The 25,313-nt window shown below is 43.3% G+C and overlaps 1 protein-coding gene and 1 long non-coding RNA gene across 4 annotated transcripts in view; one reads left to right on the top strand and one right to left on the bottom strand.

Moving 5' to 3' along the window:
* The window catches only part of PIBF1 (progesterone immunomodulatory binding factor 1), a 190,072-nt gene that overhangs the window by 34,154 nt on the left and 130,605 nt on the right, over positions 1 to 25,313 (top strand). For all 3 annotated transcript variants that reach the window (XM_054013350.1, XM_054013369.1, XM_054013359.1), the window contains exons 8-9: positions 7,081 to 7,262; positions 18,249 to 18,374. In XM_054013350.1, the coding sequence (XP_053869325.1) occupies positions 7,081 to 7,262; positions 18,249 to 18,374 (308 nt within the window). The remainder of the gene's footprint in view (positions 1 to 7,080; positions 7,263 to 18,248; positions 18,375 to 25,313) is intronic.
* The window catches only part of LOC128828605 (uncharacterized), a 113,171-nt gene continuing 90,648 nt past the window's right edge, over positions 2,791 to 25,313 (bottom strand). The window contains exons 2-3 of the long non-coding RNA XR_008443214.1: positions 3,686 to 3,772; positions 2,791 to 2,861 (exon numbers count right to left, since the gene is read on the bottom strand). This is a non-coding gene — a long non-coding RNA (uncharacterized LOC128828605). The remainder of the gene's footprint in view (positions 2,862 to 3,685; positions 3,773 to 25,313) is intronic.

Here is a 25,313-nt window from a genome sequence, read left to right as displayed (position 1 = left end):
TCTGGGATTCTGTATTGACTAAGGAACGGCTGGTCCAGCTTTGCACTATATGGCCTAAGGTGGGGAAGGTAGTGTGTGAGGGCACTTAGGGAGCAGGTACGGTCCCCAACAGACTCTGCTGGCTAAAAGAATCTGATCTTGCATGTGTAGGATGCATGTACATCAAAAGTGGAATCCATGGGGAAAGCACATTTTGAAGAATCAGTTAGTGTAGGATGAGTAATCACTCTTATCTTCATGTTTTCTATCCCAAATATTAATCTGTGAAGTAACAAAGGCCTTGTTCTCGTTTTGCTCACCAAATTGGGCATGTGGTTTTCATTGCTGTGTTTTCACTTAGAAGCATCAACATGGGTCAAGGCCCCATTGTGCTAGGTCTTTTACTGATACATAGTAGAAGATCCTTCCTGATCAGAAAAACTTAGTCTAAAGTGCTTACACATACTTTGTGTTAAGATGGCGAAGCTTTGAAATGAGAGCTTAAAAAAAAATAGGCACCTGATAAAAAACAAGAATAAAGTTCTTCTTCGAGAGATGTCCCTGTGGGTGCTCCACTCTAGGTGTTGGTGCGTCCCTGCGCCTTCACTCGGAGACTTTTCATAGCAGTACTCGTACTGGCCACACATGCGCAGAGGCTGCCCCCCGCAGTGAGTCTAGGATAATAGTGCGCATGCGTGGCCAATCTCCTCAGTTCCTTCTCTACCGTCCCCGGCCTGAGACGGAGCTCAGCAGACTCGTTAGGAAATCCCTCACTTTGTTACTATTACCTGTTCTAGTAGTTAGTTTGTCGTCAGTTCTTGTTAGTATAGCTCATTAGTTCTTTTATCTGTTAAAAAAAAAATTTTTTTTCTCTCAGCCGCAGCCGCTTCTACCATGCCTGGCTCCACAGGCTTTAAGCACTGCTCTACGTGTAAGGATGCTATTCCGCTCTCTGATGGCCACTCTCATTGTATAAAATGCCTGGGGGAAACACACATTCCCCAAAAATGTGCCCACTGTACCAAACTCAGTTCCAGGGCACGAAAGGACAGGGAGCTTAAACTGAAACTGCTCCTCCTGCAGAAGTCTATCGGGTCAGTTTCAAACCCAGGAGCCGACTCCAGCTCTACTGCCCGCCACAGCCCCCCTGCTTCAAAAAAACTGAAGAAAGCTACAAAAAAGGGGCAGCCCTCTCCAGCAAAGAAGTTGGTGAGGCACAAAAGTGCCTCAGGCAGGTCAACAGTTTCCCTGCCTGTGTTTCCTCGCCTCAGCACTTTTGAAGAGCCGGGCTCCTCAGGCACCGCAGAAAAGCCGCCTCAGGCTGCGGCGGCAGCGCGAAGCTCCGGTGCCGAGGCTTCAGGCTTTCAGTTGCCTGCCTCGTTTATGGCACCGTTCGGCACCGAGACGAACACGGTGCCGACATTTCCAGCCTTGCCTGATCCTGTGCGGGCTGATGTTGTCCCCCTGGCACCTACCACGGCACCGGCAATCGCAGCACAGGCTGACAGGGAGATCAAAGGAAAAACCCCTGCTCAGAGGAATGTTCCCTCAGGGCAACCTCCTCCTCCGCAGCTTTCAGCTCATGCAGGAGCCTCACCTTTTCAATTCACTCAGACAGCAGATCTATTGGTCTCACCTATTCTGCAGTCTCCCCTGATAAATGCCTGTTTTTCTCCAATGCTGGATTCAGGATCAGAACAACCTTCCTCCAGTGAGGAGGAAACTGATCCACAGGCAGTTTTTTCTCCTCAAGACTCCCAGACCCAGATCAACAGGGGTTACAAAAAAACTACTTCAGCCTGTTCTCAGTATCCTGCCCCATGGGGAGTGAACCCTTGGATGGCAACACCTATGCCCTACCCACCACCTTGGCAATGTTGGGCACCATGGGCATCATACCCCCGAGAACACATGCGCTACGGCACTTCGACCAGGCGCAACACCGGTTTAGCACTACCTCGTGACGGACCTGCCAGTGACATAAGATACCAGGCAGCACCGTCACATTCCCAGGAGCAACTGAGTCCTGCTCCTATTCCAACAGAGTCCGACGTAACGCTTGAGGAAGCCTTACTTCCCCTTCCTCCAACCCCGTCGGATGACTATGCCAAATTCCAAGACCTCTTTAAAAGAGCTGCAGGTGACTTGAAAATTAACTTAGAGGAAGTCACTGAACAACGGCATGAACTAACAGACATTTTGCAGCCCTCTTCTTCCTCTAGAGTGGCATTACCAATCAACATAGCCCTTTTAGAACCCGCTAAATCCATCTGGCAGAATCCAGCCACTAGCCTACCTACCTGTAAACAAGCGGACAGGAAGTACTTCATTCCTTCAAAGGGCTCTGAATTCCTTTTTACCCATCCAGCGCCAAACTCATTGGTAGTGGACGCAGCAAACCAGAGGGCCAAACAACAGTACGCCCGCTCCACCCCAGCCAACAAGGACAGTAAACACCTGGACCTCTTCGGCCGTAAAGTATATGCATCCTCGACGCTACAATTTCGCATAGCTAATTATACCGCAGTCCTTGCAAAATATGACCACAAAAACTATAATAAATTCATGGATTTTATTGATCACATCCCAGAAGGAGAAGAAACAACAATTCACAGCTCTGGTTTCCGAGGGACAAACCATATCACGCACTGCTCTCCAAGCGGCCCTCGATGTAGCTAACACTGCAGCAAGGTCGACCGCCACAGCAGTGGTCATGCGACGAGGTTCATGGCTCTCTTCCTCCTTCTTCCCTCGAGGGGTCCAGAGCACCATTGAAGATCTTCCCTTCGATGGGGAAAAACTTTTTGCCTCCACCACAAACGACATGCTGCATTCGATGAAGGACGCAAGAGCAACCCTCCAGTCCCTAGGCCTCCAGCCACCTGCGACCAGAAGAAGACAATATAGATATCAACCTTATCACCGACCACGCTACCCCACATTTTCACAACACTCCTATAGACCACAGGAACAACAACAGCAACAACGACGCCAAAGACCAAGATTCCAGCGTCGTCGTCCTAATTCTACAGGGGCGCTGCAACCCCCTCCAACTAATAGGCAGATTTGAAACATTGGTCGAGGGTTTAGAAAACAGCGTTCCCACTTCAGCCGGCACACCTATCTTTGGACACCACCTACGACCATTCTCTCATCAATGGCAGAAAATTACATCCGACAAATGGGTCATAGAGGTAGTTACAATTGGATACGCCATCCCCTTCCTCTCCCACCCTCCCCGTCCCTCTTCAGGGACCCATCTCACGAGCAACTACTCTTCCAAGAAGTGCAGCATCTCCTTCAACTGGGAGCAGTAGAAACTGTGCCAGAACGACACAGAGGGAAGGGTTTTTACTCCCATTATTTCTTAACAGAGAAGAAAAATGGAGGATGGCGACCAATCCTCGACCTCAGGCGGCTCAACAAATTTGTCAAAAAGCAAAAGTTCAAGATGGTCACTCTCACCACTATAATCCCAGCGCTGGAGCAGGGCGACTGGTTTTCAGCCCTCGACCTACAGGATGCCTATTTTCATGTGACTATACACCCATCCCACAGACGATTCCTACGCTTTACTCTCGGCTCCACACATTTCCAATACAGGGTTCTCCCTTTCGGACTGTCCACGGCCCCCCGTGTTTTTTCCAAGATCCTAGCCGTAGTTACAGCCTACCTCAGAAAACAAGGGGTCGTAATATTTCCTTACCTAGACGATTGCCTCCTCAAAGCTTCAACGTTCGACGAAGCTCTCCGATCCATACGGCTTACCATCGATTGTTTCCTATCTTTAGGCCTGCAAGTAAACAAAAACAAATCCACATTATACCCCACCCAACATCTGGAGTTCATAGGGGCATACCTCGACTCCCGGACGGGGTTGGCATCTCTCCCACCAGCTCGCTTCAATTCTATAAGTCATAGCCACAAGGATTCGCAACAGTCCCCAGGTGACTGTCCGGGACTGCCTACAAATACTAGGTCACATGGCCTCGTGCACCTCCGTCGTTCAAAATGCACGTCTATATATGAGGTGCTTCCAAGCGTGGTTGGCCACGGTGTACAGACCGAATGTGCACCCTCTAAACAAGACTCTCTCCATACCTGCCCGAGTCAAAGATTCTCTACAGTGATGGACAATTCACTCCAACCTCTGCTCTGGAGTCCCCTTTCTTCAGCAGGCTCCATCCCTCATACTGACGACCGATGCATCTCTGACAGGATGGGGTGCACACATGTCTCACCACACAGCCCAGGGGCTTTGGTCTTCAACCGAGACCTCTCTCCATATAAATGTCCTAGAACTTCGAGCCATTTGCAATGCGTGCTGTCAATTCCTACCACTGATCAAGAACCAACACGTACGCATAATGACAGACAATATTGCATGCATGTTCTATGTGAACAGGCAGGGGGGAGCTCGATCCCAGTCCCTGTGCACAGAGGCTATGAAACTCTGGAACTGGTGCATTGCGAACAACATCCGGGTATCAGCGGCCTACCTTCCTGGAGTGATGAATACCACAGCGGACGAACTAAGCAGACGTTTCCCGTGGGATCACGAATGGGAATTAAACGAGCACATCATTCGCGACATATTCCGCATTTGGGGCTACCCAGTAATAGACCTCTTTGCAACTGCAAAAAACAAGAAATGTCCCAATTTTTGCTCCAGAGCAGGGCTAGGCAAACATTCCCTGGGAGACGCATTCATGATCCCATGGCACCAAAACTTACTGTATGCGTTTCCCCCGATACCGGTTCTGAACAGGGTCCTGATAAAAATACGAACAGATGGAGCCAAAGTGATCCTAATTGCCCCATCATGGCCCAGACAGCCCTGGTTTCCGTTTCTCACCAAAATGTCCATTCGACCACCAGTCCCCTTGCCTCTCATTCCGAACCTCCTATCACAACAACACGGCCGTTTTCTCCACCCCAACTTATCCATGCTCCACCTCAAAGCATGGTTCCTACATGGTTCTCCCAAAATGAACTAGATTGTTCTGAACAAGTTCAAAGAGTGCTCCTGCATAGCAGAACACAATCTACTCGCACCACCTATCTATGTAAGTGGAAACGATTCACACACTGGTGTTCAACTAAACAACTTAGTCCCACGTCAGCACCTCTTCCGCTCATACTTGACTACCTATTGGACCTTAAGCAATCCAGCCTTTCTTCCAGTTCCATCAGGGTCCATTTAGCTGCTATTACAACTTTTCATGACAAAATTGAGGGTACTTCCGTATTTGCTCATCCTATCACCAAGCGCTTCCTCAAGGGACTCCAAACCCTATACCCAGACATAAAACCACCCACCACCCCGTGGGACCTTCATCTAGTTCTCTCTTGCCTAACCCAACAACCATTTGAACCCCTAGCCACGTGTTCCCTTTTATACCTTTCGATGAAAACAGCATTTTTAGTGGCAATTACCTCCGCCAGGCGGGCAGGAGAAATAGCAGCTCTTATGGCAGACCCACCATATACGATATTTTTCAAAGACAAGGTTACCCTCAGGTTACACCCCAATTTTCTTCCTAAAGTACACTCCTCGTTCCACATTAATGAGCCGATTCACTTACCAACCTTTTTCCCGAAGCCACATGCGAACTCGTTCGAAGCCTCAATGCATACACTAGATGTACGCAGGGCCTTGTCCTTCTTCTATTTGGATAGAACCAAACCTTTTAGAAATTCTTCCAGACTTTTTGTTTCCATCGCGGAGCGTTCCAGAGGTACACCTATTTCTACCCAGAGACTTTCGAACTGGATTTCTCAGTGCATCCGGTTGTGCTATCAGATGAAGAAAGTTACACCTCCAGACGGCATCAGAACACACTCCACTAGATCTATGGCTGCCTCTGTAGCATTCTTACGCAAAGTTCCCCTGGCTGATATCTGTAAAGCAGCTACCTGGTCCTCTGAGCAAACTTTTGTTAAACACTATGCCCTTACTCAAGGCCCTCTATCTGATATACGTTTGGGCAGGACTGTACTATCAACGGCTTTCCTATCAGATCCGAAGTCCCTACCTCCTTAAGATACACGGCTTTTAAGTCACCTAGAGTGGAGTACCCACAGGGACATCTCTCTCTCGAAGAGGAGGTTACTCACCCTGTGCAGTAACTGACGTTCTTCGAGATGAGTGTCCCTGTGGGTGCTCCACTACCCACCCTCCTCCCCTTTACTTCGGAGTTGGGGTAGCCTCCGTTGTAGAGAAGGAACTGAGGAGATTGGCCACGCATGCGCACTATTATCCTAGACTCACTGCGGGGGCAGCCTCTGCGCATGTGTGGCCAGTACGAGTACTGCTATGAAAAGTCTCCGAGTGAAGGCGCAGGGACGCACCAACACCTAGAGTGGAGCACCCACAGGGACACTCATCTCGAAGAACGTCAGTTACTGCACAGGGTGAGTAACCTCCTCTTCCTAGGGTCAGTGGGAAGAGGGGTCACCTATTTAAGATGCAATTCAACTCTGAAAAATTACTATATAAAAATTGCTTCTCACTGAGAAGAACCTATTCTTGGTGGTGATCAGAAATGTATCTGCTTAGTGATTACAATAACTTTTTTCTACTTTTTATTCCTGTTTGTTCTGCAGAAAGACCTGAATTCCTTCTTGTGCATCATCCAAATAAAATTGTTTTACTGAATTTCACTTACATCTGTACAATCTCATTAAAGGCATTGTGGTTGAATAGATGGAATGAGGGCACAATTTGGCCTGAAGAATCTAACTGTTTATGATGCAATGAAGTAAAAGAATTCAGTTTGATTTTTAGATCTCAGGTTGAGTTTCCTGGGTTGATAGTTAGGTTACAAATGAAAGCAAATCTGAGCAGGAAATTAAGCCACCATAAATGTGAAACACCAGTTCCATTTTTAGAGTCCCTTCTTAAAGTAGAACTGCATTTCAAGTTTGAAAGTCCATATTAAGCTTAAATGTGAAATGAGTGTTTTAAATTTGGGCAAGTTTAAAAGGGAAAAAGTAATATTTACTTTTTATAATGGAAATATGTGTCTGTGATTAAATCTAAAAAATAACTTGAAATTCAAGACAAAATGTCTATTATGTCAGTCTTATTTTTCTTTATAGGTGGCAACTTTACAACAGTCTGTTAATTTACTGCAAAAGGATAAAGATTATCTTAATCGTCAGAACATGGAGCTCAGTGTTCGCTGTGCCCATGAAGAAGATCGCCTTGAAAGACTTCAGATTCAGTTGGAGGATGCCAAAAAAGCTAGAGAGGAAATGTATGAAAAATATGTCACATCCAGGTAAGTTCTTATATTAATCTATCTTTATAAAGCAGACAAATGAAATTAATTTTCCTCTGAAATAATTTATTTAATGAATTCCATTATAATAAATGTGTATGGTCAGTTTCAGAGGAATTTGTCCTGGTCTGTGTGCTGAAATCAGAATTTAATTTAGTATCTTCATTTTCCATTGTAATACATTAGAAAAAATGCATTAAAAGTTAAGATTAAGACAAAACCTGTAGACGTAACCCTTCCTTGTGGATTTCTTTATGGCAACTTGTCTCTTACCCGTGTACAGAGGATTTACTCTGAAAATGTCAGTTAATGCAAAAATAAATTGAGCATGTAAATTGGTACCACCCTGCCCAAATGACTTCAGTATGAAAAACATAGTTTTAGTTTGAACCTTTTTTTTAACTGTTTATTTAGGAAGTTCTAACAGATTTGTAAATTGATGTCAAGTAAATATCAAAACCAAACAATAATCATTACAACAGTGAGCTTTTGTTTAGAGGTACCAAACAGTAATAGTCATCAGATCTCTCTATATAACATGGTGTTACTATATGACAGAGCAAGCATCATGACAATATCCATGACACATAATTTCTAGTGATTTATGGGAAACAGAGAAATCTTAGATCAGACATTTAATAGATCAGGCATTTCTATCAAATGTTAATAGTCAAAAAGATTAGACAGGTATGTTAGTTTTTGCTGGTGAATGTACTTTGAGTATTGAGTACATGGTAACCAAATTTATGAGTATGTATTTGTCCTCTGTTTCTGGGTCTGTAACTGGTACCTTAATTTTAGTATGAAAAATGTTTGTATTACAAAGTATAACTTGTCCTACTACTTCCAAAATTTGGATTTAAAAACTAACCTTTTCGAGTTTTAAGAGCACAAAACCAAAGAGTAAGAGTTAGGCAATTTTTCTTAATATAAGTTGCTTAAAATGACCAAATTTTAGAGCTGAGCTGAAGTGAACTGGTAGATTTTGTGCAGTTGCATACTTGGTTCTTTCATTCTCTATGCTTGCTAGTAAGCAGTAATGCCTATTTGCTTTTATAGGCACAAAACTCAAAGAATATAAACAAAGGAACAGACTGTTCTTTCATAGTAGAAATGTGACTTAAATAAGTGGCTGTGAAGCAGAAACAGTTTTGAAAATGTACATAACATTAATTTAGGGTCAAATTATATACCCTTTGACACCTCAGAAAGAAGCTGGGACAGGGAGGTGGGCACTCCAGAAAGGTTGCAGTTACCTTGAAATGCTCCCTGTAAGTGGGACAGCTTTGAGGGTGAATGTGGCCCTCCTAAATCTGCAGATCCAGGGGATAGCAATCTATGCTCCTCTTCCCTCTTTTGAACTGACAGCCTGGTTCCTGTAAAATCCATACAACTGATAGGCTACGAGCATCTCTACAAAATCCCCATCACAGAAATGGAGACAGTCATGGATCTTGAGCTGCTGCTGGTTTAGGCAGTAGCAATTTATGTGCAGACATCCACTACCTAGGGAGAGGAGAGTGACTCTTCTCCTTTCTTACATCAAAACTTCACAGACTTCCAACCCTGCAGAACTTCAGACAATGCCCTGGAGCTGGCAATATGCCCTCTTCTGTGCATCATCTATCTTCCTCCTCCCTTTCAGAATCCAGAGTTCTGCTGCCTTCAGCTGTGGAAAATAGAGTACAGACCTTTAATATTTAGAGTATTTTGGCAGATTAGTCTTTGTTCAGTAACAGTAACCCTATTTTTGTATACTAATGGAACTGTGCATTATAAATATACATGCAAAACAATCAGCCAAAATAACCCCTCCTGTTTTTTTTTTTTTTTTTTTTTTTTTTAGGTTTTAATTAGGTCATTAACGTTCTGCAACCTAAGATTTTCCCACTGGAATGTACTCCTTTGTAAGAGTGCTTTGAGATCTATGAATGAGAAGTGTTATGTAAATGACATGTTTTGTTGTTTATATCCTAAATATTTCTGAAAGTCCTGAAGACTCTTTTAAAAACTGAAAAAACATATCAGACACCACTTATGCAGAGTGAAACATGTTAGCTTAATATCTCACATACATTTCAGAAGTAAGCAAAAGAGGACATAGTATAGAGCTGTAATTTGTGGATTAACTAATATCTATGTTTCATATAGGATGTTTGGGTGACCTAGCTCTTGAGGATAGCCACTAGAAATAAGCTGCTCCTACAGTCATAACCACAGTGCTAGGTTGTTTTGAATGTTTATCACTTTTAAGTCTGCACAGGTATATTAAAAGTTCAAATGAAAAATCCTCCTTAGATTGACTGACTAAATAATCTCCATACACATCGTGCTGTACTATGGAACATCACCTGCCCAAACATGTTTTTTTAACCAGGGTCGCAACCATACATATATTGGATATCCCAGCACCTAGATTCTAAAGACAATAATTTTCAAAAGCATTCAGCATCTACAGTTCTTCAAGAGTTTACCCGTATGTATTCCACTCTTAGCGCACTCAAGCTCAGAATCTTTTTGCCAGCAGTGTTTGTTGGGGCTGCACTCGCGCACAGAGCACCCATGTGCCCGGTCTTCTGAGGGCATAAAGGGCTGACTTGGGCCAGCCATCTTGCAGTTTCATATCACAGATACAGATATTAGAAAGGAACTGAAAGTAGCATCTCTATTTCTTGCACACTTGTGTACCTACAACAAAGGTTATTATATATGGTTATTCTGTAGTGTAGTTTTAGTAGTTAGTGTAGGTTTACTGTTTCCACTAGGGTAATTTTTTTTCTAGGTGTTTGGTTGGTTGGTTGGTTACCTGGTACCAGGCTTCAGCACCTTATGGCTGAGCAAAAATCTCCAGGATTTAAATATTGAGGCTACTGTGCTCCTTGGTGATGAGCATTCTGGTTGTTTATTTTGCTTTGGTGAGAGGTATATCCTGGAAAAAATGTTCAATTTTTCATTTATTTTCTCAATGGATACAATGCAAGAGAGGCTTACCTGGAACTTTTTTTTTCTTCTTTTGGACAAAGTCCTGAGACTTGGTTCTGATTAGGATAAACAAGACACATCCAGATCTGTGCAGTCTTCCTCCAGAAGTGCCCCAGTGAGTACTGCCTTTGTGGCTGGTTTCCAGTCTCCTGCTTTCCCAAAACACTCCTCAGCTGTTCATGCTCTCAAGTCCTCCTCATCAGCTGATGGGACATCGCTCTTCTAATGAGCACAAGCAAAGGTCACAGTCTGAGGAACCTAGTAAGAAGAATGGGCAGAGGTTGCTTCACTTTACCTCAGCTTATGCTAGCACAAAGCCTGGCACCCTAAAAGACTCACGTCTCCATACTTTGGTACCTACTAAAAAGTAGCATCATGCTGTCTCCAGCACTTACTCTGCTGCATTACCTTCAGGACTCTGCCTTCAGGCTTCAGCCCAGCGTTGGGGCTCTCTGTACCGGTACCTCCTCTATCGGTACAAACATTATCAGCGCCAACTATTCCAGTGCTGACTGTTGCTCATGGTTTTGAGACTTACTGTACTGGGAGACCTAATGGTATCCACCCTCCCTGAGTCACTGATTTTATGTTCTGTAGATACACCCAGTGGCACCAACCACCACCATATCCCTTGTATCAGTTACATATTTGGTGCCAGCAAGGGATCTATTCAGATCATGCCCTGAGACTCCTGCCAAGTTTGCTCCACCACTGGAAGAGGAGTATTCCTTTTCCTCATTGGCTTTAGACTATAGCAGGAAGGGGTCACCTCCTTATTGTATTAATTTAGTTGGAATATGTGGAGCTAAAAAGTCAAACAGGACCCTGAACCTGTCCAACATTAAATGGTTTTTAAAAAGGTCGGGGATTTGTATACAGAGACCTCAGCTTTCTTTGTACTTTGTCAAACACCCATTAAAAATCATTTTAATAAAAGGGTTATGGATACAGGGAAAAAAGATAAAGATTTAAAGCATTTGAAATGTCAAGTATTAAGATATGCTTTCATGTTGACCATATCTCAACGTTCCCGTTCCCTTTGGTGGAAAAGAGTTTTTAGAAGGGGAAAAACTCCCTTGTTTGACAGTCTTTTAGATGGTATTAAAGCTGATAATTGTCCTTTTGGGGAAAAGAGAAGTAAGTTGAGATGGGCTGGAGCTGTCACTGCTGTGGTTAAAGTCTGATCCCGTTTCCTAGAAGCCAAGAAAGGCAAATACACACAAAGGCGGAGAGAAAAGAACAGCAAAGACGGGGTGGAGGGAGGAGGGGGAAATGTAGCTTCTGTCTCAGGTGTTGACTCTCACTTGCAGTTTCACTTCTGGAACAACACAGACACAGCGCATGGTTTTATCAGCCACTCTGAGACCTGGCAAACTTGTAGCAGCATTGGGCTGTTTAAGGCATTTCATTTAGCAGCCTTCCTAGTCAGAGGCTTACAGCGTTGTTGTGAAACATACAGTCTTGGCAGGATAAGCTAGACTCTTATTGGACGGAAGGAAAAAGGAGAGGGATAGGAAAGAGAAAAAAATAAGGTGGAAAAGGAAAAGGACATATGGGGGAGGGGAAAGGGACAAAAATCTTACCAGTTACATTTAAATCCCAACCACCACCTGAAATGTATTGGTGTCAGCTGGTCCCTCTCTCAGTTCCGATCTGGTCAGGACGTCATTCAAGATCGGGAAAACAAAGGCACAATAGTGTTAGATTGGGTGCCAGGAGACGATGGAGGTGGCAACCATGATGGTGAAGCTGGCTCCTTCCCCTTCTTTCAGTCAGCAATTGTTGCGCTCAATTCCATCCTTCCATATTTTCCCCTTTCCCCAAGTCTCTCTTTATTAAAGGACCACAAAAGGGAATGATGGGTGACATAGCCTATCCTGTCCTTATTTTTTCACCAATTAGGCCTAATTTCCAGCACGCCAATTCTTGTTAATTTGATTTCTGGTCCCACACTTCTCTTGTTTACCAGGCATGATCTTAATGCAGACTTTGAGATATATCAATATACCTAGTTCAGTCTTTGTCTCCCTTTTACATCTTTTCCCATCAACATTTATTGTTGCAGGTTATTCTTCAAGCGATTGCACATGTCCATTCCACTTCAGGTGTGTGTGGACTCTGTGTACTGTTGTCAGAGATTTTCCCCTCAGCAGTACTCATGAGGGCAGCGCATGCGCCATCTGCTGCCTCACACTGCTGTCCGGTAGTATAAAGGGCAGAGCTGCCCTGACCCCCTGCCAGTTCCTTCTTTATAGCCTGTGATGGTTGTTGGAGCTATCATCTTGCTATTGCAAGTTTTCCCTAGTTATATTCTGCATATAGTTGGTACTCTTTTAACAACTTTAGTAGTTTTAAAAGTGTTTTGAACACTTTGGTTTCCCATTGCTGGGTACTGGTACTGGTGCCGGTGCCGGGACATGCTTGGTCACTGGGTTTCCAACCCAATCACTCCTGCAAAAAGCCGACGCCAGTGAGTGACCCATACTCCATTTGCCTGAAGTGCCTCAGAGAGATTCACATTCAGGATTGGTGCCAAATTTGCCAGGACTTTAAGCCCAGAATGCGGGGCAACCAGGCTTATGTTTCTGCTGATGGAGACAGCTCTGTGCCCATCTGTGGAACCTGCCTGTTCAGAGTGGGTACTGAGTGCCTCTGCATCAGTGAGAAGTGCTTCACCAGATCTGGCTGAGCCTCAGGGCCGATTGCCCTCCTCTGTACTGAGGAAGAAGCATTGGAAAGTGAGGTCTAAGGACTCAGGATCTGGGAGGTTGAGAACCAAAGTCCAACAAGCCTGCAGATGAAGATAGAGGGCAATAGAGTCTGAGGCTTTCTCCAAAGCACTCCTCCTCTCATGCGGGGCCATTAACGCTGGTGCCAGCATCGACACTGTTGAGACCAGACTGAAGTGGCTACATCTAGTTGATTGCATTAGGACGCTATCCTGATGCCACCAACCCTGGAGGTTTATGTGGCAGCATGTGATCTGTTGAGCAAGTCTGTGTTTTTCTCCAGGAGTCTTTTTGCCCAGTACTGATAGCTGCTGTTGTTACCTTATCAGCTTTGTCCCAGAATGCAGTACCATGGATGCCTCTAGATACTGACATGTCCCCCACTGCCCAATACAGCATTATCCAGAGGGAAGCCTGCCATGATTTCAGTGATACCGATTTGGCTGAGTGCCACACCTCAGTCCTCCTTACTGACAGGAACAGCCCCCCTTGGTCACAGGAGGTTGATTCGTGTTTGGACTCAGAGGTTTGCACACATGAGTTGCAGCTTAGGCACTTTCCTTACCTTCCCCTTCCACCTCCTGCCACCATTGGTACTCTCCATAGGCTCCATCTTGGCCATCAAGCAGGGACCCGTGGCTGAGTAGAAGTTGGGCTCTGGACTCATACCAGTGGTCATTCTGGAACCTGTAGTGGTTCCCACTGGCCCACAGGTCATCTCCATGCCCATCCCATTTTGTCTCGTCCAGTAGGTGCTGAGATCTATAATGGCAAGGATAGCAGGAATCCACCTGTGGTACCAGGCTCAGTGTGGAGAATGAGGAAATGGATGCAGAGGACCCCCCGGGAAGGAATTGTGGGGAGTGCCACTGCAGCTGGTTTTGGTTTGCTCTTTGTCATCTCCTGATGAGGCAATAGTACTGAAGGGTTCCTCTCCTTCCCCTGATGATTACAGAGCGCATCAAGACCTTTTAAAGAAGGTGGCTTCCACCCTGGGTATTCAGGTGGTGGACGTTCAAGAGAGGTCTTGCAGACTGGTTGACATCTTAGCATCTGTAGGACCGGTTTGAGTGGTGTTTCAAATTATTGAAGTGATCCTGGAGGTCAGTAAAGTGCTGTGGCAAAAACCTCTCTTCCTTCTTCCCATAGCAAAAAGGTCTGAATGAAGATATTATGTCCCCTCTCAGGGGTTTGAACATTTCTACAGTCACCCCTCTCCAGAGTCTCCTGGTGGTTTCAGTTGAAAATGAGGGAGTGTCAGGGTGAACAGGCATTTACACTGAAAGGAAAAGATGAAAAGAAGTTTTATCTCTTTGACAGAAAGCTATGTTCGACTACAGGTCTGCAGTTTAAGATTGCTAATGAGCAGGCATTGTTGGGGCATTATGACTTCGGTCTCTGGGACCGCAAATTAAATTTTAAAGACAGACTGCCAGATTACTCAAGGCAGGAATTTCTTGCACTGGTAAACAAGGATGAATTACTAGCCAAGATCTCCCCTCAGGTGGGTTTGAATGCTGCCAACTCTGCAGCTAGAGCCGTGGTGTCAGTCATTACCATGCACAGGTGTTCGTGACTACAGGCATTGGGTGTCCCTCGAGGTCCAACAGACCATACAGGACCTCCCTTTTGAGGGGCCATCACTCTTTGAAAAGGTGGATGACAAGTTGCATAGTCTAAAAGACTCTAGGGTAACACTCAGATCTTTGGGCGTTTATACACCTGCCCTAAACAAAACTGCTTTTTCACTGCAACAGCCCCACCACTATCCTGTTTTCATGTCTTGCCACCAGGACCTAGCTGGGGAAAAAAGGCAGCAGAGGTTCTAGAAGATGTCCCCTCCCTCTTTCTTCTGCAATAGCTCCTAGTTTGTTCAGGCGGCCCGGGAGTTCTAAGCAAACATTTTGATGCGTTTGTCTCAGACCCATCCTGGACCTGTAAGATCTCAACAGAAACCTAAAGAAAATAGTTTCATATGGTCACTCTGGCTACTATATTCCATCCCTGCATCCTGGCGACTGGTATGCTGCCCTCAACTTAAAGAATGGGTATTTTCATATGGCAATACATCCAAGCCCAAGAAATTCCTCAGATTTGTGATCAATCAATGCCCCTACAGTCTGGAGTCCTATCATTTGGCCTGTCATCAGTCTCACGTGTATTCACAACACATATGGCAATGGTGGCAGCCATCCTCAGGAAATAAGGAATTCAGAGGTTTCCCTACCTTGATGACTGACTGGTCTGAGGCTCAGGTGTTGTCCAGCATGACTGTCATGCAGTCCACCTTTGATGCGCTAGGGTTGCTCATTGATGCAGAAAAGTCAATCCTGTCTCATGTACAAAAGATAGAGTTTATAGGAACAGTCGGGACTCTGTGGAAGCCAAGGTCTTCAATTCCCACTTACGATGCCAGCATCATCTGGGAAAAGCTTTTTTAGATCTGAAGGCCCATCCTACCATGATGATACAAAATTGCTTCAAGCTTCTGAGGCATATGGCCTCTTGCACTTACATAATTGAACATGACAAGCTCTATCGCAGGAAGCTGCATGATTGGACAGCTTTAATGTACTTGCTGATTCATCATCCTATACACATGGTGGTTTGCATGCCCCCACACATATCTTACTTTCTTTACACTGGTGGACAGGCCCTTTAAACATATGTGTGCCCGGGTTCCATTTGCTCTTCCTCAGCCAACTTTTACCCTAGTTATGGACGCTTCTGCCCTTGATTGGAGAGCTCTCCTGGAGTCATGCAAAACACAAGTCTTATGGTCTGCCCAGGATTTAATTCTGCATACAATCATCAAAGAATTGTGGATCATCAAATAAGCTTGTCAAATCTTCCAGCCTCAGATCAAGAGATGAAATCTACTCATATTTTCAGATAATATAGCGACCATGTTCTATTTGAACTGGCAAGGAGGGGCCTGCTCGCCTGCTCTGCCAAAAGGCGATGAGGCTCTGGGATTTTTGCATTGCCAACTCAATCTGTTTCAAAGCCTCTCACCTTCCAAGTGTTCAGAACAAACTGGCAGACCTATCAAGTGGATCTTTCTCCAGTCACCACAAGTGTTGCCTCTGCCCAGATGTGGCCAGATTCATTTTCTAATAGTGGTAGATTCCCCAAATAGACCTGTTTACAACAAAAGTCAACAAAGTGTCATCAGTTTTGCTCTCGGACAGGTCATAGCCCAGGGTTTCTCCTGTTGCCGTGGGCAGACAAGTGCCTGTATGCATTTCCTCCAGTTCCACTCCTTCCATGAGTGTTGGTGAAAATCAAAGAAAACCATGCTTGAGTCATACTCATAGCTCCAGTCTGGCCTTGACAGCATTGGTTTTACACTCTGCTGAACCTTTTGAACTGAGCTCCGTAGACACTATCGTTGGAACCAGACCTGATCTCTCAGAATCACGGTCGTCTCCTCCACCCCAAATGGCGGGCCCTCCCCCTGACAGCCTGAATATTCTGTGGCTAACTTCTCAGGAGGAAATTTGTTCAAATGGGGTTCAAGAGATGCTTTTAATTTGTAGAAAACCTTTTACTGGGTATACTTCCCTGGTGGATGTCAGAGGTTCTACATCTGGTCCCAGCAGAAAGCCGTTTACCTGGGCTAGGGTCCAATCCACCCTATGTTGGACTGTTACATCTAAAGCAACAGGACCTTGCTATTAGTTCTGTCAAGATCCACCTGACAGCTAACTCAGCTTTCCACCTGCCAGTTGAAAACTGTTCCCTTTTCTCCAATCCTGTGATGATCAGATTTCTAAAGGTTTAGATCAGTTATATCTGCAAGTAGAGGTTCCAATTCCCCATTGGGACTTAAACTTGGTGTTAGCAAAGCTAATGGGTTGTCCATTTGAGCTGCTGGCTGCCTGTTTGTTACTCCATCTTTCCATGAAGGCAGTCTGTTAGTTGCAGTCACCTCGGCCAGAAGAGTGGATGAGGTACAAGCTCTAGTTTCAAGATCACTATATATGGTATTCTACAAAGACCAGGCTTACCTAAGCCCACCTGAAGTACCTTACCAAGGTGGCATCTTATTTTCACATTGATCAGGCTATATTTATCAACTTTCTTTTCTAAGTCTCATAATCATAGGCATGTGGAAACACTACACACATTGAACATTAGAATGGCTTGAGCTTTTTACCTGGACACAACTAACTGTTCAGTCTTTGTCACAGCTTTTCCTGGCAATTGCAGAGAGAATAAAGGGCCTTTGAGTCTTTTCTCATAAGATCTCATTGCTGGATCTCATCTTGTATTTATTTATGCTATGATTTAGCGGGCGTGATGCTGCCAAATAGAGTGCTTACACATTCAACCACTTCTCAGGCAGCCTCTGCAGCCTTTCTGTCCCAAGTGCCTATTCTGGACATTTGCAAAGTGGCAACTTGGTCTTCAGTCCATAGCTTTGTGTCTCATGCCATGTCTCAACAATCTAGATTTAACACCATATTTGGATGTGTGGTCCTTCAGTCTTTATCCACCTCCAGATCAAACTGCTTGTGAGTCACCTGAAGTGGAATGGACATGTGCAGCCACTTGAAGAAGAGGAAATGGTTACTAACCTGTTCAGTAACTGTTGTTCTTTCTGATGTGTTACACGTGTCCATTCTATAACCCCCTGTCCTTACACTTTGATAGAGATAGAGGATCTGGTAAGAAGATACTGAGAAAGGCTGGGCATGGCTCTGCCCTTTGTACCACCATGCAGCTGTGCGAGGCAGCAGAGGGCACATGCACTGTCCCAATGGGAACCACTTAGGGGAAAACCTCCAACAACAGTGCACTTAGCATGCATGCACTTGAAATGGAATGGATATGTGCAACACATCTCAGAGAACAACAGTTACAGGACTGGTTAGTAACTGTTTCTTGTTATACTTCATAAACTTTTATCCACTTTTCCACAGTTAGGCTCCAAAGTGGGGTAAATATGTAGGCCCAATTATTACAGCAGACCCCACCTATATGATACCTGACTTTTTTAACCAATGAGCTACTAAAGCACACACATTACTAACAATTAGTTTTAAGTGAGTCACTAATAACTGAGGCCAGTACTTCTGTCAAGAAAGGAGCAGATGCTTCTCTTAAGTAAGCTGCATAGATCAGACATTTTAAAGAAAGAAACCCATAGTTGTACTGATAGAGTAACAGCTCCTTGGAGATTTATGGCAAAGCAAATAATAATGTGATCCAGAAGGTGTAACTATTTCTATATTAAATTCCTGTAAATTATGATGATTTGTTTAATTTTCAGAGACCATTATAAAACAGAATATGAAAACAAATTGCGTGATGAATTGGAACAAATTAGATTGAAAACAAATCAAGAAATTGAACAGCTTCGAAGCACCTCAAAGGAGATGTATGAACGTGAAAATAGGTAGGTAAACATTCTTTAAAAAAAAAACACTTCAGGCATAACATAATTAAGGTATACATTATCATGTCATATTTGTGTTTGTGTTCTTGTTATTTGTGACTCATGTTGTCACTTTTATGGGGGGAATGGTCAGTGCAGAAAATTAAACTTAATGTTAAGCCATTATTAAATAAACGTAGATGTTACAAGAAAGTTTTTCATATGAAATTACATCTTTACAATAAAAGTGCAGTTTTATTTTTTGCTTTCTCTTAAAATAACTGCTGATAATTGTTAGTATTGAAAAGAGTCAATTGTCAGCAAAAGTTAGCTTCTACTTTAGCATTAGTGTTTGTGTTTTGTGCTGCTGTCATTTATATTATAGTGAAATTAATATCATAAAGTACATACGTTTCAGGTAGTCTCTTATATATGATGCTTTGCAGCTGTTCTGGAGACAAGCCTTGGTATCTGAGAGTAGGGAGGTTCTGAATTGAGAGGAATGAGGAAGGTGCGAAATGAGTCATGGGTTTTTTTGTTTTTTGTCTTTTTTTAAAGAAAGCAAGTTTGATATGGTTTAAAACTTATGATCTAAAAAAAGTGTAATCTTCAATTCATTATACTTATATTTTCAGCAGAACATACTGTGACCCCAGTCTTGCAAAGGCTGACGTACCTGCTTGACATACCTTGCATGTTGGTAGTCCCATTTGAATTCAGTGAAACTCTTCATGTGCATAATGTTAAGCACCTATCTAAGTCTTTAGCCATTTAAAGGTTGGGACCTATGACAGTAGGATTTTTGGCACTGTTTCTCTCTGCCAAAGTGATCAGCCAATAGTAAGAGGTCATAGTAATAGTAATTATTGCACAAACCTATCCAGTCTTATGTGACTATAATCTAAGATCAGGAGGACTGGTAAGTATATTTGCAGGTACAAGCTAAGATTCTGTCCATTACTAGTACAAATTCTTTGTAATCAGTTACTGACACAATTACAACAGAGCGACCACCATATTTTTACATATATCACACTGTTGTTGTTTTTATCAGTGCAAACAAATATATAATCAACAATTTTTATGTATGTTATATTTTTATTTTAAATAAACATCAACTGCTATTACTGGTCCACTACCTAGCCATTATTAATTGGTAGTCTCTTAGAGGCCTCACCCTATGATTGGTTCTTTAGGAGGGTACCATTTACACTGCAGAAACAGTGTACTAAATCAGTTGCTGGAAGACAGCCATGTGCCAGCCTAGGCAATGGTTTGGGCAAAATAGTTTTAACTGTGTGTGCACACAGACTGTGTTTAGATCCAACCATCTCACTTTCTAACTGGATACAAACTCAGTTAGAAGAAGTTGTTCTAGGTGGTGACACTTGCAGTTAAAATAGACACTTTCTATTATTAGGACCATTTTCAGTTACTTATAATGTTGCCATGCTTGAACCATTTGGTGTGGTCTTCAGATTGAATTTTTGTTTGTTTGTTTTGTTCACTGTTTGTTTGTTTCCAAAAACAAGATTAGGAAAAAAAATGTTGTTTTGCTCACATTATAAAAATCCTTTGATGGCTACTGTGCATTCCCACTTATGGGAAATCTACAGCCTTTAGCATTGAAGTGTGGAACTATATTTAAAAAGCCCATGTTTGCCACTGGGGGAGCAGGAAGGCGCAGGAGTACTCTCACGCTAGGATGACAACATAAGTCCAGTTTACACAAAGGAGTACTCTCTCACAACCACCTCTATTCCTTCATCATCACAGAGAGCTAACTGGAACTTTTTTCTTGTGTCCACTAGCTAGTTAGCCTGTCCTCTTCTTAACGTTACTATAGTTCTAGTACAGTTCAAGTAGTTGGGGCCACTTGCCTTGGGTTATTGCCAAGGCTGTGTTGGGTCCCAAACACGAAAGAGGGTTCAAAAGATTTGTGACCTGTTCAGCTATCTACTGAGACACACACACACACACACTGGCAGAGGCTTGTGTAGTGTGCCTGGGAGAAGCTCACCTAACTCAGTGCACAATTTGTCATATCTTCACTCCTTGAATGACAAAGGACAAACAGATAAGACTGCAGGGCACTTGGCTTCTTTAAGCCTTCAACCAGATTGTCCTAATGCATTTTCAGGAATTTTGAGATCTGCCTCTGTGCTGACAACTTTTTTAAAGAGACCTGAGGAATGAACACTGCCACCTCAGCCTCGAAACCAGCCTGAAATCAATTCACCTGAGACAAACATCTACTGGGATTGTTCTGCCAGTCAGCACCACAGGCTCCATCAAAATAGAGGGATCTGGCACCACAGTCTAGATTGGCATTGTTGTCAGCACTGAAAATTGCCCTTGTGCTGTTAGAGTTGACACTGTTTCCAGATCTCCTTGTGAACTTGTTCCAGGGAAGAGGAAGGAAAAAAGAAAGCATTCTGCTTTACAAGAGGAGCCCAAGGAGAAAAAAGAGGAGGCTTTGTTCTCCTACTCCACTGACATATCACCTCTTGAACTCCTTACCCATGTCAGTGAAGCCCTTGGCATGCATCTCTTGTCGATATAACACTCTGGTGACAAATGATTTTGACACCTCACTGGTGTGCATATCTCAGACCGCCATCTCTGGTTTTGGCTATGACTCTGCAACTTGACTCTGTGCAGCAGTATTTGTCACTGATACTGATCCAGAACATGTTTGAGGTTCATGGGATCCCCTCAGAACCAACAATGTAACTCTTGTGATTTGCTGCAGGGAACCTAGCTGGCTTCCTTTGCCAAAATCTCCACCTGCCTGGAAATACCTTATGTAGGAACACCTTCAGCTATTATGTCCTATGTTCAGGAGTCAGTGAAGGCTTTTCCCAGTGAAGACGTTGCTGCCAAACCCAACACGTCACCATTTTTGGCTCTGTTAATAACACTGGCACTGTTGCACCTCATGGTACAAGAGGCACCTCCACCAGCACTGAGAGCTTTCCTAGTACTGGCCTCATGTCAGGCACTGCTGCCCTCCAGAGCCACCCATGTTTTAATCGGTGCAGAGATGACTGGCACTGATGACACCATTGCCTCCTCAAGGATAGTGGCACATGCATGACAACTAAGAGGTGACTCCTTCAGAGGAAATGGAGCAGTCACCCTTCAAGGAAAATACTGATGGAATGTCCTTTTAAGGATCAGATTGGGACTTTGTTCATCTCTCCTCCTGATAAACAGAAACATGCTTCTTTGAGTGCTTGCTCACGTTGATTCCAAGTAGGTGTGTGTGCGCTGCATGCAAAGTTGCTGGAAGGTTTTTCCCCTAGTGGTACCTGTGGGGTCAGCTCAGGCCCCCTGGAGTCGCGCCTTCCTGGCGCCGCATATAGGGCCCTGCCAACCTGCCGCCTCTTCAGTTCCTTCTTACCGCCATTGATGGTCGTTGGAGCATTCTCTTCTTTCTCTTGTTCTTGAACGATCCTCTAGTGGACTCTCTTAATTTTTACCTGTAAATGGTTAATAGTTCTTAGTATAGTGTAGTGTAATTTTTGACCCCCTTGTTTGCCTGGGTTCTCTTCCCCGTTTCCTTCCCCTTCCCGGGGCCAGGGCATGCCTCAGTCCCGGGGGTTTTAAGCTGTGTGGGGTCTGCCAAAAGCTGATGCCAAAGTTGACCCACACACATCCTGCTTGAAGTGCCTGGGAGAATCTCGCCAGACTGACAAGTGCAAAATCTGCAGAGGATTCCACCCAGGACCAAGAAGGAAAGGGACCACAGGCTGAAACTTCTGCTCATTGAGGCAGACCTGCAGCAACAATCGGAGTCGAATTCCCATGGATCCGGCACTGGGTACTTCAGCATCAGTGTGTAGTGCACCGGCTTCAATCAGGGAGGTCCTGGCACAGAGGAAGGACTCGGAGGTCAGAGACCTTCGGCACCGTCACTCCCCAGCACTAAAGACTTCCTCACGTGCAGAGACCCGGCACCGCTTGCAGTCGCTAGTGCCTCGCAAAAAGCGCAGGAAGATGTACAGAGGGCGTTTGCCTGCTCATATGACTAAGCATGAGCCTGCTAGTGGAGCGCAACCTGTGAGGGACCACTCCTCCTCTTCTATGCCTTAGGCAGTGCCGTTGACTCTGGGCCCACAGAGGTTAGGTTTCAGTTTCAGGAGGGTTTTATTTTGGGGGTGGGAGGATATACATATAGAGTATTGTTAATCTGTACTTTCACAGCTTCTTTTTAGACTTTGTCCTGCTGTATTGTTCCCTGCATTCTTTGACTCTTGTTGTTCTGTTGTAGACAGGTATAAACTCAGGAATTTTATTTCATATCAGTACCAGGGTGGATTTGATTTAAAGGGCTTCAGGAAGACTTCTACATAAAAGTGCATTCTTGTTGGTTCGTTATAACATTAATACATATTCTTCACAAATCAGAGATAGATGTAAGTTTCATTTTTAGAAGGTACACACTATACATTTTAAAGTGATTTATTTTGAAAACTTTTCAGATTCAGTTTTACAGCTAAATCAGAAAATGAATGATTGGTTATTTCATTTACCAAAGGTAATTGAAGCAGATATTTATGAAGTCATTGGGAGGTGAACTATCTCCAATTCAACAGGTTAATCATTAATATTTCGAAGATGTTCTTGCCATGCTATATTAGTTGGTGAGAACATCACCAAACAAACATTTAAATTGTTTTATTTAATTAAAACAACAACGTTATGTATTCTGGATTTTTTTCTTTAACAGCAAACATATAATAGTTTAACAAAACAAGCATATGAATTTAGTTAAACAGTCAAGTTTTTTTAAAATCGGATTTGTTTTTGTTAAAATAGTTTTTAACTAAAATAGTTAAATGAAATATTTTTAAAAAAAAAATTAAATTGACTATGTCAGCCAGGTCAACATGAGAAACTTAAAATATTGGCTTCTTCAGCTAACTTAGTCGTCTTCACCTTTATTTTCCTCTTTGTTCCTAATCTGGAAAAGAAAAACAAGCTTTCCTGCTTTTTCGGGTCCCAAACGATTTCTCAATTTTGAATGAATTAATCCAAAAGAAGAAAATATTCTTTCTACACTGGCAGAAGAAGCTACTGCTGTTAAAAGTGAGATTATCACTTCAACAGTCGCTGAATCCAAGTGACTAAGTGACTTCCACCCATTCACTGGTGTGACTTTCTTTAAAACATCATCAGCAAACATAGATTTCTTGAATGGTTCTTATTTCCAAACTGGGTCTCTTTTACGGCCTGCTGCCATTATAGATTTGCCCTTCTAGTGAAAGAATGGTATGGTAGATTTCAAATCAATGAAGGCTACAGTCAGAAAGATCTCAAGACTTCTGGAATATGCTGCTCAAACAGTTTCACTTTTGTTTCTACTGCCTGTCCCTCCATTCTCACATTTATTGCTAGACTTCTTCTCCTTATCCAGATCTATTCCGCCCCCAACAATCTTCTATTAATTGAACTTTTTGAAACTTTACACTTTTAGAGGGATTGACTCTGTGTACACAAATTTGCAGAGGGACAATAGGGTTGAGGTCTGTTATTTCTCACCTCTATATATTATTTATTTATTTTAAAACATTTTTGTTGTTAACAAGCATGTTATCTCTGGAGACACAAATCCACAGTTTGAGAACTGCAAAACTAAGCATCTCTGATGGTATCTTCTAGACTGAGCACAGAAAGATTAACCTAAATAATCTATACAGAAGTCCATGGAACCCCATAAGATTGGGTCCCTAATCCATGAACTGTTGGAACGCATTTACAAAACTTTTCTTAAACATTACATGAATAATATTGTCCCATACTATAGAATTAGAATGTATAATTCCTATTCCATAATGAGATATCTTTGAGTTATAATATATCTTAATTAAAACTATCTTTGGATAGGTTTTTTCCTCAAAAAGCATTTTATCAAAAAAAATCCAATTTCAATTAAAAAAAATCTGTTTTATTTTTTTAAATCATTGATTTTTATCCACCCTGATCAGTACCATGACTCTGCCAGCAAAACCAACTTTAAGATGTATGGATAGTGTGGCACTACATAGTCAGATGCTGATGACCATGTGCTATGCCTCCGGTGGTTAGGTTTGGGGGGCACAGTCCAGGCTGATAGTAAGTCTACATTACTTTGATCCTTGGGACTCTGAGAGGGGCGGGGAGGGCTTCTTAAAACTCCATGTGTGGGAGGAGCACTTAAGGAACTTCTGGCCTAGTCCAAAGCAGAAGTTCCATCAAGATTAGTATTGAGGGACTCTTTTTAACTGCCCCAACATCAAAATCTTATAGTAGGAAGGTCTTTTTTTCACATCTTTTTTTAGCATGTTATGCTAAGAAGGGTTGAAGTTCCAATTCCACTTGGCTTCAAAGATTCAAGAAGCACAGCTCAGGAACTGTGTTGGTGCTGAGCAGATTCTCTATGTAGAAGGAAGCTGGTGACAGTGAGCTCAATGGTCCTAAGCTTTACCAGAGCTGGCAGCCCATTCAAATCTAGATGCTTATCTCAATGTCTAGGAGAGCCTGTGATGTCATTGCTGTTTCAAGTACTATTTAGGTTCTTTCTGTTTTCCTTCTCTATCTTTCTCAGCAGTAAACCTTTCCCTATTTATAGTGTCTCAGGCTTCGGTGTTGCATCTCTTGTTTGAGTTAGTCAGCCTTCAGAACCAAGGGTTCATAGAATTGGCCCCACTGCATCTGCAGTGAAGCCTGAGGGCCACTAAAGTCTTCCTGTGTCATTCTCTCCTTCTGGTTCTAAGGAATTTGGACCTTAACAATGTCCTTTTTTTAGACATAGGATTGGTGTTTGAGCTCCTCATCTGAGGTTTATTCTATCCTTTGGGTTTCTTTTGGTCTGCCTTAACCTTATGCGATACTAGCTCCTTGTTTTCATTCTTCCATTTTGGTCTCTTATCTTTCAGAACAGAAGTGTAAGGGGTCTAAGAGGTAACTTGGAAGGGG

Source organism: Malaclemys terrapin, chromosome 1 (genome assembly GCF_027887155.1).
Source record: "Malaclemys terrapin pileata isolate rMalTer1 chromosome 1, rMalTer1.hap1, whole genome shotgun sequence".
NCBI classification, from domain to species: domain Eukaryota; kingdom Metazoa; phylum Chordata; order Testudines; family Emydidae; genus Malaclemys; species Malaclemys terrapin.
The sequence above is the reverse complement of the archived record's forward strand: the minus strand, read 5'-3'. Positions and strand labels throughout refer to the sequence as shown.